A 15,874-nucleotide genomic window follows, 5' to 3' on the forward strand; every position below is an offset into this window, starting at 1 on the left:
CGTTAAAATATAATACACACATTTTCTAAAAACGACCAAATTGTTAACTCTTAAAATTACTGCACCTCCCGTTTACCTCTACCTTTTACGGCATTAAATAGTTTAAATGGTACAAAAACTGACTTACCGCTTCACATATTCGTGACATTCTTGTTTCACCTTTTTCAATACGACTCCTGATAAAATCAACAACTTCCTGGTTAGTCATGGAGTTCCAAATGCCATCGCATGCCAACACCATAAACTCATCTTGTCCTGGATTAATCGTTAAAGTTTTGATATCCGGTAGAGCTGTGATCATTTGCTCACGATCGGACAGTTCTTTATTTTGTTTGTATGCGTGATCACCAAGTGCTCGAGACAAATTCAAACCTCCGTTTACACGACCATCTGCAGTCACTTTGCCGCCAGCTTTTTTAATTCGTTCCTCTTCAGGCTGGTCTTCGGGTTTATGGTCAAAACTCATTTCAACTGCTTTTCCTATAGAAAAAACAAAAGAAATAATTGAAATATATTCAAATAGCGATATATATATATATATAGATTTACCGCTTCGACAGACGATACACCTTGAATCCCCTGCATTTGCAACAAACAACTGATTTTCTCGTAACAAAGCTACCACAGCTGTACACCCGCTTCCTGATCCGGGCTCATCTTTCATATTTTTTTGGAATTCCATGCTTTCTTCATCCTCTTCTTCTTCTTCAAAATCCTCTTCATCATCTTCATCATCATTGTCCATATCGTCGTCTTCTGCGTCTTCCTCATCTTCTTCATTTTCTGCTTCAACAGTAGAATTTACAATTTCGTCTTCTTCACTGGATGATTCTTCTAGTATTCAAATACAAACAGAAATACATATTAATACCACACAATTTTAAACTTATTAAAATAATATAAGTAATACCTAATGATCCTAAGAATGTTTCAAGACTACCCTTCGTCTAATTTTTAAATCACTTTTTGCAAATAAAAAGTTTTGAATGCAGCTCGAAAAAGTGTGAGATTTCCCTAGAGGATATTGACTTCATACTGTAAACCTGAGCCCCTACCCCGTGACCAACGTGGCTCTTTCAAAGACCCCACCCCCCTGCCGGGTCACGTACTTGGGTACGTTCCCTTACATGTAATGTAAAGAGATCTACAACAAAAAGATGATTTTCTAGTGCAATATAAACAGAGGGGAACAAAATAAAAATTGTTAGTGTATGTTAGCATTAAGGCAGATAAATTTTAATTGAAATTAGCTAATAATTTATAATTAATGCTCGCCAGTCACTTGACGGATTCGATGCCCGACTGATTAAACATTTTTTTTTATGTTAGGTAAAATATATTGGCTGAATATCGACCACACGCGATTTCCAGTTAATTATTTACTACATGGTATATAATTTTAAAGACTGAATTAAAATTACAATAAAAAAGTCAGATTGATATTTAATTAGAAAATGATCAATACAGGCAAATTAAAAATAGGTGTACCTGTACCGAATTAAAAAAAAACATGTATTATGTCTTTATTATTTCCAAAACGGTAACAAAACGAGAAAATAAAAAATTAAAATTTAAAATTTTATTGAAGGCCAATGGACTGGATTAATTGGTCTACTTTGGCAATGTACTGCTCTTTGGCTGATGCTTGCGCTAGACCTTTTTTACCATTCCAGGCCTCCCATTTTGCTTTTCCTTTCAAATCCAACATTCCTGGCTTATCTAAAAACACAACATTAAATCAATTGTAAAGCAGTAAGTATACAACACAATTTTAATATGTGTATAATTAAAGAAATGCCCAAACTTTAGAGTGGGAATAATATTTGGTTTCCTTCATTTCCAATACGCGTTATGGTCCGATAAAAAAAATGTATGTGACAATTGTATTTTTTATCAAAAAAGAATTGATATTGAACAATAAGTCATTATCGACAATTTTAACACAATGGGAAACCTTAGTGTATGGTTATTTACAAAGTCAATTTACGTAATTGCTCATTTTAACTCTAGTTTTGGGTCCACATTTTGCTTTTTTTAATTATCAAATGAGCATTTTGTAGGCATTACGAAACAGATACAACCAGGGGCGCAACAACGTTACAGTTTGACTGGGTGCTCTCATCATAATACTATAAATGACTGAAAAAAAAAGGTCACCAATGTATTGAATTTCTTATACTTGAAAAGATCGAGTTTGGCTGCTCATTTACGAGCTTGAACTATTTGAACCGAACTTTCATGTTGGGTTATTATCTGAATCGACTGGAATTGATTATTTGAATCGACTGGAATTGACTGGGTGGCCAACCCAATCGAGTGGGTGCTCAGGCACCCGCGGACCCCCCCTTGTTGCGCCCCTGGATACAACTGTTTACGAAAAAAGTATTATTATTTCAAATGATTATACTAACCGGTACTGTTATCACCAACCGTCGCCTGCTTAAACAGGGCATAAATTTCTAAAAGATCGTCATTTGTCGGCTTAGTCTTCAAGTTCTTAACATCTTCGGCAGCTTTGTTAAATTTCTGTAATAATTAATGCCCTTATTACATGTATTAATCTTATTCATTAGCACCCTTTGGTACATTATGCGTGGAACGCCCCCACGCATAATTATATCATCAAAAAAAAAAAAGGAAACAAAAAGTTAGATACAACAAAGTCACCACTTACTTATTCACACTGATAATGGTCTATTCACTTAATTTAAATTTATTTGTACACTATCAGCCAATTTTGACCTACATAGGTAATTTCGATAAGATCGAATTGTTTTTTTAATTATTATTAATTAGTACGTAGGTGTGCCGTCAATTTTGCAATTTTTTGATTTAAAATTACAAAAAGAAAACGCAAGAAAGACGTCAAAAAGTCCTTTAAGTAAGTAATCCACTGGACTTAATTACATTAAAAACAAGTTTTTCAGTAGGTAATTACTTGAGCATGTTTACATATTAACGTAAAAGATAGATGATAAAAACTCACCTCGTCCAAGGACATTTCTGAAAAGAAGAACAAGTTGAAAGTTAAAAATAATATTATTTTAAATAAAACTGAATTTAAGTTAATTTACTTGATATTGGAATAGCTAACCTATACCAAACTGAAGAAATAACAAATTATAAATAGCCAAAAAAGACATACCTGCTTATAAATATATGTAAATTTATGTCATAATATGTATAGATATAAAGGGAAAAATAAACATTATCTGTGTGCTTACTTAATATATCATTTCTATACAATCAAAAATGATATATAGGTACGCAAATCGAAATATGATAAAAAAAAAATAAATTACATCATATCACGCACACGTCAAGAAAGATAATTTTGAAACACTCTCTAAACATTTGTAAACACTACTTTATCATTAAGTGCATTTCTTTTTTTTTTTATTCCATTTTCATGACCTAATGAAAGAGAAAACATTTTCTCCAAATGTAGGTATAAAATAAAATAGACACACGTTCGACAGCCCAACTTATGGAGATGAATTTTATACTATTATTATTAATTATTATTATTAGTAATAATTTTATCAATTGAATGACGCCGTAATGAAACGTATTTTGTTTTCAAAAAATCGTGATTTAATACATAGCATAAACGAAACTAATTTGTGAAATATCAAAAATAATAAGTTAAATTATTAGAAGGTTGTGCAAGCAGTAAAAAGTGCATGTGTTAATTAATGAAGATTTAAACAGGTCATCAGTTAAATTCATCATCATCTAAAGCTTATTATTTTGTCACTTTCTAATTACCAATCTCATCACGTACTACTTTTTATTTCTTTACGAAATCAAATCTAATTGAATAAAATTAAAGAAGTACAACTCATTGACAAGTCTTTCTAAAACATTGTGTAAAACTAAAAATTAATTTACTACAATCAGATTATCGACACGTTTTAATATTAGCAATTATCAAGAAAAAACATTTTTTAAATATTAAATAAAAATAAATAACGAATCTTTACCTAAATACCTAAATATGTAACAGGAAGGTTTTTCTCTCAATTTCTCTATACACTATTAAAATTTATTCTAAATTAAACGTTTTTTTATATTTAGTTAACTTAATCGAAGGTTTAAGACAATTGATTCGATCAACAGTCTACAGTCACTTTCGAGAATTACTTTACAGTCACTTACAAGAATTACTTTTTTAATATGTACCTTTTTTGTCGAATTTCATAGTAAAAACAAACAAATAACTTGTTAAAGTAGGTAAATATTCAACATTTCTAAAATAAGAAATAACTGGTTTCTAGGTATCTATCAAGGATTTTATTTTATCTCTCAAATATCTAACGATTGCAGTTTGATGTATCTATTTGTTTACGATGTTTGATTGCAGCAAAAAAATTAAACTGTTGATTTTTCGTTTCAAGGATTACGAAAAGATGAATGATGAATGACAGGTATTCAACTTATATTTTTTTTCAGATATATTTTGCGTTTTTTATAATAAGATACCTTATGAATCTAATTAAACAACGATCCCGTGATGTCAGAAGATTAGCAGATAGAAGGATGATGCATATATACGTATTATCGTAGGACGAAGGGTCAAAATAAAATAATGTTAATTTTAGCATATTTGTATGATAAATCATTTGAAATTCAACGATTGCAACAAGGATAATGTACGTACAGTGCGACTTAATTTGTATAATTTTATGCGCATAATGCCCACTTTTCAAAGCATTAACTTTCCTAGAACAATAAGAACAATAACATTTATAAAATGAAAAGTGCTTTAAATTTTGTCAAACAAACGGATAAAACAAAGCAAATAAAAACATTTTCAAAAAACAAAAGGAAAGTAGCACAACTATTTTGTCAAAATGTTTAACATAATAACACCGTCTAATCTTATTGTGCGATGAGATTCATATGTGAAGAAAATTTTATTAGAACTGCTTTTACTACGTACCACCATCCATATATTTATGGAAGCCAGTTATTTTTTGTAATCTACACTTATATTACAAAGACGTAAAGTTTTTGTAAGTTTGTAAGTTTGGATGTAAGAGGTAATCTCCAAAAATACTCATCAGATTTCAAAAATTCTTTCACCAATATTTACAATGGACTTTCAGGGGGGATGTAGACTATATATTATTTTGATAAAAAAAACGAATTTCCGTCGAAGACAATTTTGCAACGTGTCAACAAAAACACAGTAGAAAGAATGCGTTTCTTACGAATACTGCCCTAACAACAGTATCGAGATATTTGAATTCTTTCTATAAAAAACTGTACAGACATACTTAAAAAGAACTGTAAAAAATCCTGGACGGTATTTATATATAAATCTATATAAATATGCTAAAGTTAATTCACAAATTGATAATATATGACTATTACAATCACAAACTGATTTCTAAGAGAGCACTTCGTCGACTTGCGATGCTAAATATTGGTTTCCACGAAAAGCTCTTGCATTTTAATATACAGGCCAAATCCGCTCTGAATCCATTCAAAAAATGAATGAGAATGAGTAGTTTTGGAGATTACCTCCTATATTCAAACTTGTAAATTTACAAAAACTTTACCTCTGTACAATACAATACAATACAATTATTACTAGATTGCTCATCATATATATATTGTACGTATAGGTACGTATTTTATTGATAATATACAGATGTTAACAACAAAGGTACGTTCAGTTAAAATGCAAAATGCCTTCATTCGCCAATCATTTTTGCACACACTCTTATCAAATCCGTTGTAATTTTCAAAATATCCACCCAGTTTTAAAATGTATCTATTATACACATTAATTTAACACCTTCAAAACATTTGGGGGAAAATCTTTTATATGTATCTATACCCGTTGATGTTTAATTTTCTTTTATCCTCAATCATCAAAAAAATGCGACAGTCATAGCGTAAGTAAAATTTACTTACAATGAAATTAGTCCTTTTACTCTTACAATTAGTTTTGGAATAATTCTTGTATTTATAAATTACTATCTGAGAAATACCGCACAAAAGTAAAATAAATTAAATCCATAACATTTTTTGAATTACCTTCCTATTTTCATTTACCATAACAACATAATAATGATAAGCCGACAATAACTATATAGTAAATAAAACTAATAAAAACTTACTGTAATATTAGTAGTAATAATATGTACAGCACAAATGATACAACCAACCACCAACACTAGTCGTCCTACACTAATAATTTCATACTGTTTTAGACATACTTGATACATATTATATTTTCATCCTTCAANAATGTAGTTAATGTTATAATAATAATGTTTATACGGTCATTATATTTGTTTTATATTTTATATCTCCCATTTAAAACGATTTTCGATAATCAGGACAACAGTAGAATTTACAATTTCGTCTTCTTCACTGGATGATTCTTCTAGTATTCAAATACAAACAGAAATACATATTAATACCACACAATTTTAAACTTATTAAAATAATATAAGTAATACCTAATGATCCTAAGAATGTTTTATCTTCCTCATCTTCAGAATCACTCTCTGACTCATTCAAAAGTTCATTATACACCTTGGTGGCTGCTTCCCTCTAATATGTACAGCACAAATGATACAACCAACCACCAACACTAGTCGGCCTACACTAATAATTTCATACTGTTTTAGACATACTTGATACATATTATATTTTCATCCTTCAAACCATAGACAGAAGATAGACACCCATAGCCATAGGTTCATAAATTCATACCATAGACTGTGTCATAGATATATGCCCAAGTACTTGCTAGTGGTTAATTTAGAATGTTAAACTTTTGTGTTAAAGTTTTTAATTTATAAGTAATTATGATATGTAGGGGATATTATTTTGATGTGTTAACATTAAAATGATTACAATCAACATTTTCAGATAAATTTGCATCGTACATGCAACCCGTTAAACATATAAAAACACCACAACGATTTGTAATTAATCTTAATCTAAATGTTATTACTTACTATACATATAAAGGAAAGAAGCAATTATTTTATTCCTTGAGCAGTAATAAATGCAAACTGTTTCACCTCGTACACCTTTGTCTAAACTCTAAACCCAATTTTATAGTCACAATTACCTTACACTTATGCAGCCAACATTACACCAAAGGATTTTTTTTAAATACCCCTTATACAAATCAGCATAAATGAAACTTCTTATTACAATTGTTTGTTGTAAATAAACATATACTAAAATATTTTGCATTTCTTAAATATTGTCTACACTATTTGGTTTGTAAAACTTTTACTAGACCGTTTACATAACTTATTTGGCTTCGATCTTGAATATTACAGAAACTGTTTACTATTTTCTTAAATTATATAATTAAATAACAAAGAAAATATAACGTAAAAACTGAACTTAATGATTACAAAAATGACTTTATTAAATGAAATACATAACACTGTACTCAATACTACACAATACAGTTTGCAGTTTCAAACACAACTACAACTATCCTGACAGTTCTTCATTCACACTGAAAAAAATGTAATGCTATCGTTACGACAAAAATAATAAAGAAATCGTAAAAAATGATTTGATCGCTATTTTATTTACACTCAGCGTTGTAATAACTAAAGGCACCGCTACCGCATTGTATATTAAAAAAACTCATGATTTAATTTACGCCATATTCACTGTAAATAGTTATAAGGAATTATGTAGAACCGAACTTTTAGATATTATATAAACAGAAAGACATAATTCAACTCCTCCACACAATTTCTTTTGTATTAATAGTTTTTTATATATCAATAAATTAAATAAATCGTGATTTTTCCAAAACGAATTTAACGGTTCACTTTCACCATCAATATTTAAGGATACTTTATTAATATGAGATATTTTAGGACGATGTCGTACATTCCTTGTCGTCTTCAGTCTTAACTCTTTTTATATTTTCTGTTGATTCCGCATTGACATTATCGTCATCTGGCGCTGAACGCTTATTTGTATTTGTATTTAATTTAAACTGGACAATGATAGCAGTCATATTGTCGCAACCAGTGCCATCGTTCTTAGTGTTTGGTGCTAAACATGTATCAAACATCTGCAAACAATAACGAAAACTTCTTTATTGGTATAGAATTCCAATTAATTGAAATTATCAAATAAGCATATACTTACTAATACGCCAGATTTAAATTTATTTTTATGTAAAAATAACTTTAGTAAAATTAAAAATGGTTCTTGTTCATTGACTACCGAAATTATAAAATAAATTAAACTTAGAGATAACCAAAATCGCTTTTATACTTATTTTTCCTTTTCTATGTTACTTTAAAAACTGCCTTACCTCTTCGCATATCCGCGACATACTTGTCTCTCCCTTTTCTATGCGATTTTTGACAAAATCGACAACTTCCTGATTCGATAATGAATTCCAAATGCCATCACACGCCAGCACCATAAACTCATCTTCTCCTGGTTTAATTGTCAGAGTTCGAACATCAGGCAAGGCTGTGATCATCTGCTCCCGACTCGAAAGTTCTTTGTTTTGTTTGTAGGCGTGATCACCAAGGGCTCGAGATAAATTTAAACCTCCGTTCACACGACCATCTGCAGTTACTTTACCTCCAGCTTTTTTAATTCGTTCCTCTTCAGGCTGGTCTTCGGGTTTATGGTCAAAACTCATTTCAACTGCTTTTCCTATAGAAAAAACAAAAGAAATAATTGAAATATATTCAAATAGCGATATATATATATATATAGATTTACCGCTTCGACAGACGATACACCTTGAATCCCCTGCATTTGCAACAAACAACTGATTTTCTCGTAACAAAGCTACCACAGCTGTACACCCGCTTCCTGATCCGGGCTCATCTTTCATATTTTTTTGGAATTCCATGCTTTCTTCATCCTCTTCTTCTTCTTCAAAATCCTCTTCATCATCTTCATCATCATTGTCCATATCGTCGTCTTCTGCGTCTTCCTCATCTTCTTCATTTTCTGCTTCAACAGTAGAATTTACAATTTCGTCTTCTTCACTGGATGATTCTTCTAGTATTCAAATACAAACAGAAATACATATTAATACCACACAATTTTAAACTTATTAAAATAATATAAGTAATACCTAATGATCCTAAGAATGTTTTATCTTCCTCATCTTCAGAATCACTCTCTGACTCATTCAAAAGTTCATTATACACCTTGGTGGCTGCTTCCCTCTTCGGCCTTGTTCGAATGCTGCATTTATCATCATTTTCTTCTTTTATTGGCATTTTAGTTTTATCTTAATAAAAAACAAAATTTTTATTAAATCTTCTAGAACTTCAACGAGTTTTTACCTTTCTTAGACATACATCCGTTTTCTTGTGAGGTAGAACTGCCCACCTTTTCAGATTGTTCTTCTTTTTCTTTGTTGTTTTCAGTTTGTGAAACTCCACCATTCAAGAGAGAGCCATCAATTGCTGTAGCCTCAGATTTAGTTGCTTCATCTTCAAGATCCCCATTTGATGTAGAGCATTCATTTTGAGTAGAATCAGAAGCAATTTTTGTGATTAAACATAATTTTTCAGATGAACCAACAATATCATTTGATGTAGTTGTCGAAGAAACCGTGTTTACAGATGACGAGTTTGAAGAATCTTTAAATATACACAATACATATAGACAATATAAATTACAAAATAGTGACTCACTACCTGGCTTTTTAACACTTTCATCGATATTTACTTCGTTTATTTGAGGATCACAATTTTCCTTAGAAATCGAACTGCTTGTTGGATCACTTGAAGAGCTGCAATTTTCTTTAATTAAAGTAGAACACTTATCTTTTTTTAATTTCTCATCACAGCCTTCTTTTGCAGGTTTGGCTTTTGCTCCTAGCAGTTTTGCTGTGTATCTTTCTATCACCTTTTCTATAGGCATGCTTGCCTCTTCATATAGACTAGAAACATCTTCCTCTTCCTCATCATCATCTCTCTGTACCTTCCTTTCATCAGAAATTTTCTTTAATTCATCTATAACTTCTGGGAGGGTTAATGTAGCATCAAAGTCAAGAAAAGCATCAATAAGGGCCTCTTCAAATTTGCCTTTTTTATATGCTTCTGTTTCTTTAATATATTGTGGCAGTTTTAGAGAAGTGTATGAAGCAACTTCATGCCCTCCATGTCCGTCGTAAACAGCAAAAAATGATGTATTTGTATCGTAGTCTAATATGCAATTATGTGCATCCTAAAAAAAGGTGAAGATATTGTTATACACACTCAAAACAGATGGAAACATCAAAAGAGTAACCATCAGATGATGCACATTGACTTTAAGTGCTTGAGTTTTACTAAACGCTTTAGTGTAATTTGCAAATATACCTTAAGATTTTTTGAACATTATTTGTTAAATTTACTCACCTCTTGACTTTCGCGCCAGCCTTGCATTGAACTTGCCCCACATTTAATTTTCTCGTTTGCTTCGTCACTTGAAATCTTTTCAGTCACCGGTTTCGATAAATACGTTAAATAAGAACCACACAAACCCATAGTTACCACTAATGCTGCTAGTAATGTGGAAAAAACCTTTTAAAAAAGGTAGACAATAAATTAATTCTGATTTTTTAGTAAATAGGTAGGTTTAATCTTCGTTTACTGTTTACTCGGTGTTCATGCTTTTTCCTACAATTGTTTGACAACAGATTGGTCAATAGAGGCGCTTATAGCGCGCCAAAAATTCAATAGGGCGGGTAATTTAAATAAACGCAAAGTTTTTCCGAACCTAACTTAACAATTATTCTCTGAATTTAAATAAATTTACATATAAAAGCAACACATTTACAACTTTTAAGAGTTTTGTGTTATTCGTCAATACCGCCATTTTTATGTTAATTACAAATAAAAGCATCTTGGTTTCCATGGAAATGTCAATGAATACCTTCTAATCAAAAAATTGATGAATTTGCCATACAGAAAAAATACGATTTGTTATTCCAGTATTTTATATGGATTATTTGGCAAAATCAGGAATATACTTTGACGACGTTGATAAAATATGTATATTAGAACCAAGCGTATCAAAAAGTTCTACAGAATTGCAACAGGAATGCGACGTATATTTTGAAAGTATTTCAGTTTCTTTGAATAAATATTTTATTTTACACATATTTTTTAAGAAATTGAAGAATTCGAAAGACTATCCGGAATGCTTATTGGTATATCACAAAAACTAGCTAAAGAAGTTGAAAAGGAAAAAATGAGTACCATTGGCGTCAAGAATGTCTTACAAAATATGACCAAGGAGAAGGAAACTTTGAAGCAGCAATTACAAGTTAGAGTATAATAGCCTCTATTTAACAGTGACCTATTTAATGAAAACCGTAATACATAATGTTTTTAGGTTCAAATTGCAGAGCAGGGGATTGAACTAGAAAATTTAAAAACCCAACTTGCTTCATTGCAGAAGATCGAAATGGAACAAAACGAAGTAATAAATAACTTAAGTCAAATGTAGTTAATGTTATAATAATAATGTTTATACGGTCATTATATTTGTTTTATATTTTATATCTCCCATTTAAAACGATTTTCGATAATCAGGAAGTCAGATACCCCGCTTTTAGCAAAAAGAAATTACTTCTGTGCTCGCGAATGGTTAATTTCAATATTCCAAAAAGATTACTAAACGTAAGTGCTTGAAGCACTCTTTGTATGGGTCTGAACCAGGGACGGGAAAAGTTACAAGCATTTGGTATGAGATGATGAAAATATCATGGATAGAAAAGGTTAAAAATTTAGAGGTATTGGAGTAGAGTTGAAGCCAATAAGGGAAAGGAAAAATAGGACTGTAGGATACATAATGAGACATGAAGGGCTAGAGACATATTACAACTAGAAACAAGAATAAAGAGAAGCAAAGGAAGATTCGGTTCCAGCATTCCGGAAATACGATGATTGGCTTAAGATTGTAAGGAGGGAAGGTGCGTGTCCAACCAGTCTTATTTTACTTTATTTCTTTCAATCGTCTTATAACTTTAGTAAAATAAAAGATGTGCCTTCCTAATCATCAACTTTTATAAAAGTTTATATAAACCATCGTTTTCAGGTAAGACAATGTATTAAAAAATACTTTCATATTTTACAAATTATTAAACTACAGTGGACTTATAAACACACAAAAACATAAACTAGTTAAAAAATAGTTGCATAAAAATTAATTTTATAAACTATGTATAGCTATTTATTGTACATAATTACTGCATTTTCAAATTAAAAGAACTTGAGTAAAAATATACAATTAAGCAAATGTAATTATTTACAAGTAATAGCTACCTTGAAAGCATTTACATACTGCATAATTGCTACCTGACTATTTGTTAATTAATTTCACTGGTCTCTTAGAAATTTATTTTATAAATCCTATTAACAATACATATTGTAAAAAATGAAGGCACCACTACTACACTTTTTGTAATAAAATATACTGTCTTTCTTGTCAAGTACTAAAATTAGAAACTGAATTAATTCATTTTTGACTTCATCTTTTACCAGTTCAAATTCGCAACTTATACCATCTTTTTAAATTATCTTCAAATTTATGTTCAATTAGTGTAAACAATTGGCCTCTGCTGAAGATAAATACATTCTTGGCCAAATGAAAAATAAGAAAAACGTATGGAATTGAAAAATATTACATGGAAGGGGCACATTCTCCTTCTGTGTCAGTCTTAGCTCTTTTAGTGGACTCTGTTGATTGAATGTCGTCTTCCGGAGCCGTACGCTTTTTTGAACTGTTTTTAAATTGAACAATTATAGCAGTCATATTATCGCAACCGGTGCCATCGTTCATTGTATTTGGCGCCAAACAAGAATCAAACATCTAGACGAAAAGTGAATTTTTAATTAATGTTTAATCATATTTGTGATTAAATACATATGATTAGTATAAGAAAGGAGTAACTGAATTTAATTGAGGTTCGTAATAAGGAAAATCAAAAATCGTGCAATTTACAATACTATTAATTAAAATATTCGACATTTTTCTTCTACTTTTGAAAATGTTTTTTCATGGAACTTTCAATAATTTATTAATTTTTGAATGTACGTACTACCACAGAACGATCATTTCTTAATTTATATCGAATATTACAGCCAAATAAATAATTGAACCTAGTATTATTTGACAATTGCATTACCGATATTCGTTAAATGAATGTATTTTAAAGATTGAAAAGCGTTAAAATATAATACACACATTTTCTAAAAACGACCAAATTGTTAACTCTTAAAATTACTGCACCTCCCGTTTACCTCTACCTTTTACGGCATTAAATAGTTTAAATGGTACAAAAACTGACTTACCGCTTCACATATTCGTGACATTCTTGTTTCACCTTTTTCAATACGACTCCTGATAAAATCAACAACTTCCTGGTTAGTCATGGAGTTCCAAATGCCATCGCATGCCAACACCATAAACTCATCTTGTCCTGGATTAATCGTTAAAGTTTTGATATCCGGTAGAGCTGTGATCATTTGCTCACGATCGGACAGTTCTTTATTTTGTTTGTATGCGTGATCACCAAGTGCTCGAGACAAATTCAAACCTCCGTTTACACGACCATCTGCAGTCACTTTGCCGCCAGCTTTTTTAATTCGTTCCTCTTCAGGCTGGTCTTCAGGTTTATGGTCAAAACTCATCTCTACTGCTTTTCCTTTATGGATAATAAGATACAATAGTTCAAAAACATACAATACATTTTATGATTTATTTAAAACATACCATTTCGACAGACGATACACCTAGAATCCCCCGCATTCGCTACAAATAATCGATTTTCTCGAAGTAATGCTACTACAGCTGTACAACCGCTGCCCGATCCAGGTTCATCTTTCATGTTCTTTTGAAATTCCATGCTTTCTTCATCTTCTTCTTCCTCATCCAGATCTTCTTCATCCCCATCATCTTCTTCATCTTGTTCTTCATCTTCACTTTCAGAACAGTCTTCTGTCTCTACTGTGGAGTTAACAACATCGTTGTCATCATCATCAGACGAATCTTAAAAAAAAATGAGCACATACAACATTTTATTGGAAATAACTTCATAACTTGCATTACCAGCAGGACCTGTGAAGGTTTTATCTTCTTCATCATCGTCGTCATCATCATCATCTGATTCACTGCTAACAGAATCTGTGAGAAGTTTATTATACAAATGGGTTGCTGTTCTTTTTGGTCTTCCGGAATCGCCTATGGGTTGCTTTTTTACAATTGCTTTGCCTTTCCCTAAAATAATGAAAATGTTTACAATTTAACAACACAAATTTATTATTAAATTACCTTTAGTGGATAAAAAGCCATTTTCTTGTGGGGAAGAACTATCAACTTTTTCTACGTCCTCTGCAGATTTTTTACCTTTGTTGGGTGAAATATCTCCATTCTGAATTTGACTAGATTTAACTATTGCTTCTGAATCTGTTATTTCCTTTTCACCTTCTTCTGCACTACTATCAGCTTTTATGCAAACATTTTCATTGACACTGTTAGCCTCTGCTAAGTCTTGATTATCTTCAGAAGTTGAAGAAACTGTATTTGCAGATGTTTCTGGAGTGAAAGAATCTATCAATACATATACATGATGATAATAATATTGTTACTTTTGTAATAGAGCATAAAACAGGTCAATTTTAATTCTTTTTAGTTGACAGTTGCTAAACCATAAGGATATTAATTTGAACATCAGTTACCACTTATGTTTTAAAACTTTACCGAAAGATAAGATATTTAAGCGGGTTTTATATTAAATAAATGAAAAATATTTCTTTTTTATAGTCTCATATCCATGTATATGGTGTAGAACACAATCATTATATACAATTTACTTTGGTCCACATATTAATAAATAAATAAAATAGAATATAAAAAATTATTCTTAAAGATGTTAAAGAAGCAATTAAACCAACCTGTGTTTTTCTCACATATGCTACTGGTAACTTCACATTTGTTTGAAATAGCTTCATCTACATTATCTTTGGATGATGTAGAACTAGGTGATACTTCTGAAGAAGACTTTGAGCTGGAACTTGCTTTTTCTTTTTCAACTTGAACCACTTTTAAGGATTTTTTCTTTGTCTTTAATAGTTTGGATGTGTACTTCTCAATCACTTGTTCTATTGGCATTGATGCTTCTTCATACAAATGAGAAACATTCTCTTCATCGTCATCATCATCATCTATTTCTTCTGCTTCTAATTTTTCAGCAGCTATTTTTTTTAACTTATCAATTACCTCTGGTGAAATCAGAGTAGCATCAAAATTAAGGAATGCATCAATAAGAGCTTTTTCAATGTTTCCACTTTTATATGCTTCAGTTTCTTTAATAAATTCTGGAAGCATTTGTGAAGTGTACACTGCAACTTCATGACCTCCATGTCCATCATAAACTGCAAATAGTGAAGTATTCTTATCATATTCGAGAATGCAATTGTGAGAATCCTAAAAAGAAAACGAAAAAGTTACAAAATAAGATATTTTGATTATGATGCTATTTACTTCTTGATTTTCACGCCAACCTTGCATTGAACTAGAACCCACTACTAATTTTTCATTGGCTTCATCGCTGGATACTTTTTCGGTAATTGGCTCTGATAAATAGGATAAATATAAACCCATAATTATACTTTTTAGGACTTCACAAAATAAATACACTGTTTTTCACAAGCACGCACTAGCCTACGAAAAATGACCCAAATACTGAATTTAAACAATATTTACTCTACATTAAATTATTCTATAATGCATTACAAATTATTGTGCTTTTAAGCCTATGAAAAAGTAAGGTTACCTCAAGCACCTCTATCATAGTACCAATCCTAACAGTTCTGCCAATCGTCCATAATTTGAAATTATTAATTTCCCTGTT

General features: G+C 30.8%; 5 protein-coding genes across 11 annotated transcripts; 1 reads left to right on the forward strand and 4 right to left on the reverse strand.

Annotated features, from left to right (window-relative positions):
• Positions 1–36: 36 nt before the first annotated feature.
• On the reverse strand, positions 37–1,314 carry LOC112904693 (protein phosphatase 1G-like). The gene is made up of 4 exons (XM_025975414.1): positions 1,288–1,314; positions 911–947; positions 550–834; positions 37–480 (listed from the first exon to the last, which is right to left on the reverse strand). The coding sequence occupies exons 1-4, from the start codon at positions 1,312–1,314 to the stop codon at positions 86–88; spliced, it is 744 nt and encodes a 247-aa protein (XP_025831199.1). The 3' UTR covers positions 37–85.
• A 195-nt stretch (positions 1,315–1,509) lies between these two features.
• Positions 1,510–6,598, reverse strand: LOC108739880 (acyl-CoA-binding protein homolog 1-like). 3 transcript variants are annotated; one of them, XM_025975418.1, is made up of 5 exons: positions 6,573–6,598; positions 6,129–6,149; positions 2,987–3,003; positions 2,412–2,526; positions 1,510–1,719 (listed from the first exon to the last, which is right to left on the reverse strand). In XM_025975418.1, the coding sequence occupies exons 3-5, from the start codon at positions 2,999–3,001 to the stop codon at positions 1,580–1,582; spliced, it is 270 nt and encodes an 89-aa protein (XP_025831203.1). In that variant the 5' UTR covers positions 3,002–3,003; positions 6,129–6,149; positions 6,573–6,598; the 3' UTR covers positions 1,510–1,579. The 3 variants fall into 3 exon arrangements, with proteins under 3 accessions (XP_025831203.1, XP_025831202.1, XP_025831201.1); XM_025975417.1 differs by lacking the exon at positions 6,573–6,598 and having other exon boundaries at positions 6,129–6,223; XM_025975416.1 differs by lacking the exons at positions 6,129–6,149; positions 6,573–6,598 and adding an exon at positions 4,183–4,216.
• Positions 6,599–7,381: 783 nt separating this feature from the next.
• On the reverse strand, positions 7,382–10,649 carry LOC108739874 (probable protein phosphatase CG10417). Of its 2 annotated transcripts, none has more exons than XM_018473962.2 (7): positions 10,374–10,649; positions 9,669–10,200; positions 9,312–9,611; positions 9,098–9,256; positions 8,737–9,018; positions 8,315–8,667; positions 7,382–8,068 (listed from the first exon to the last, which is right to left on the reverse strand). In XM_018473962.2, the coding sequence occupies exons 1-7, from the start codon at positions 10,500–10,502 to the stop codon at positions 7,865–7,867; spliced, it is 1,959 nt and encodes a 652-aa protein (XP_018329464.1). In that variant the 5' UTR covers positions 10,503–10,649; the 3' UTR covers positions 7,382–7,864. The 2 variants fall into 2 exon arrangements, with proteins under 2 accessions (XP_018329464.1, XP_018329463.1); XM_018473961.2 differs by having other exon boundaries at positions 8,737–9,021; positions 10,374–10,647.
• Positions 10,650–10,856: 207 nt separating this feature from the next.
• LOC108739879 (intraflagellar transport protein 20 homolog) lies at positions 10,857–11,498 on the forward strand. Of its 3 annotated transcripts, none has more exons than XM_018473969.1 (3): positions 10,857–11,078; positions 11,129–11,283; positions 11,353–11,498. In XM_018473969.1, exons 1-3 carry the CDS (start codon positions 10,958–10,960, stop codon positions 11,464–11,466), a joined length of 390 nt encoding a protein of 129 aa, XP_018329471.1. In that variant the 5' UTR covers positions 10,857–10,957; the 3' UTR covers positions 11,467–11,498. The 3 variants fall into 3 exon arrangements, with proteins under 3 accessions (XP_018329471.1, XP_018329469.1, XP_025831200.1); XM_018473967.1 differs by having other exon boundaries at positions 10,880–11,078; positions 11,129–11,289; XM_025975415.1 differs by having other exon boundaries at positions 10,981–11,065; positions 11,129–11,289.
• Positions 11,499–12,048: 550 nt separating this feature from the next.
• LOC108739875 (probable protein phosphatase CG10417) lies at positions 12,049–15,846 on the reverse strand. Of its 2 annotated transcripts, none has more exons than XM_018473963.2 (7): positions 15,505–15,846; positions 14,916–15,447; positions 14,293–14,571; positions 14,071–14,238; positions 13,735–14,010; positions 13,314–13,666; positions 12,049–12,831 (listed from the first exon to the last, which is right to left on the reverse strand). In XM_018473963.2, exons 1-7 carry the CDS (start codon positions 15,622–15,624, stop codon positions 12,643–12,645), a joined length of 1,917 nt encoding a protein of 638 aa, XP_018329465.1. In that variant the 5' UTR covers positions 15,625–15,846; the 3' UTR covers positions 12,049–12,642. The 2 variants fall into 2 exon arrangements, with proteins under 2 accessions (XP_018329465.1, XP_018329466.1); XM_018473964.2 differs by having other exon boundaries at positions 12,485–12,831; positions 14,293–14,556.
• Between the last annotated feature and the right edge of the window lie 28 nt (positions 15,847–15,874).

Source organism: Agrilus planipennis, unplaced genomic scaffold, assembly GCF_000699045.2.
Source record: "Agrilus planipennis isolate EAB-ADULT unplaced genomic scaffold, Apla_2.0 scaffold248, whole genome shotgun sequence".
Lineage (NCBI taxonomy): Eukaryota > Metazoa > Arthropoda > Insecta > Coleoptera > Buprestidae > Agrilus > Agrilus planipennis.

Coding starts and splice junctions, on each gene's coding strand:
- LOC108739874 (XM_018473961.2), bottom strand. CDS start 10,502: ATGGGTTTGTGTGGTTCTTATTTAACGTATTTATCGAAACCGGTGACT. Junction 9,022..9,097: donor AACATTCTTAGGATCATTAG/GTATTACTTATA, acceptor TTTGAATACTAG/AAGAATCATCCAGTGAAGAA. Junction 8,069..8,314: donor TGTCGCGGATATGCGAAGAG/GTAAGGCAGTTT, acceptor TATTGTTTGCAG/ATGTTTGATACATGTTTAGC.
- LOC112904693 (XM_025975414.1), bottom strand. CDS start 1,314: ATGTTTAATCAGTCGGGCATCGAATCC. Junction 835..910: donor AACATTCTTAGGATCATTAG/GTATTACTTATA, acceptor TTTGAATACTAG/AAGAATCATCCAGTGAAGAA. Junction 481..549: donor GTGTATCGTCTGTCGAAGCG/GTAAATCTATAT, acceptor TTTTTTCTATAG/GAAAAGCAGTTGAAATGAGT.
- LOC108739880 (XM_025975416.1), bottom strand. Junction 1,720..2,411: donor GGTTGGTGATAACAGTACCG/GTTAGTATAATC, acceptor TTGTGTTTTTAG/ATAAGCCAGGAATGTTGGAT.
- LOC108739879 (XM_018473967.1), top strand. CDS start 10,958: ATGGATTATTTGGCAAAATCAGGAATATACTTTGACGACGTTGATAAA. Junction 11,079..11,128: donor ATGCGACGTATATTTTGAAA/GTATTTCAGTTT, acceptor ATATTTTTTAAG/AAATTGAAGAATTCGAAAGA. Junction 11,290..11,352: donor AGCAGCAATTACAAGTTAGA/GTATAATAGCCT, acceptor TAATGTTTTTAG/GTTCAAATTGCAGAGCAGGG.
- LOC108739875 (XM_018473963.2), bottom strand. CDS start 15,624: ATGGGTTTATATTTATCCTATTTATCAGAGCCAATTACCGAAAAAGTA. Junction 14,011..14,070: donor AACCTTCACAGGTCCTGCTG/GTAATGCAAGTT, acceptor TTTTTTTTTAAG/ATTCGTCTGATGATGATGAC. Junction 12,832..13,313: donor TGTCACGAATATGTGAAGCG/GTAAGTCAGTTT, acceptor CTTTTCGTCTAG/ATGTTTGATTCTTGTTTGGC.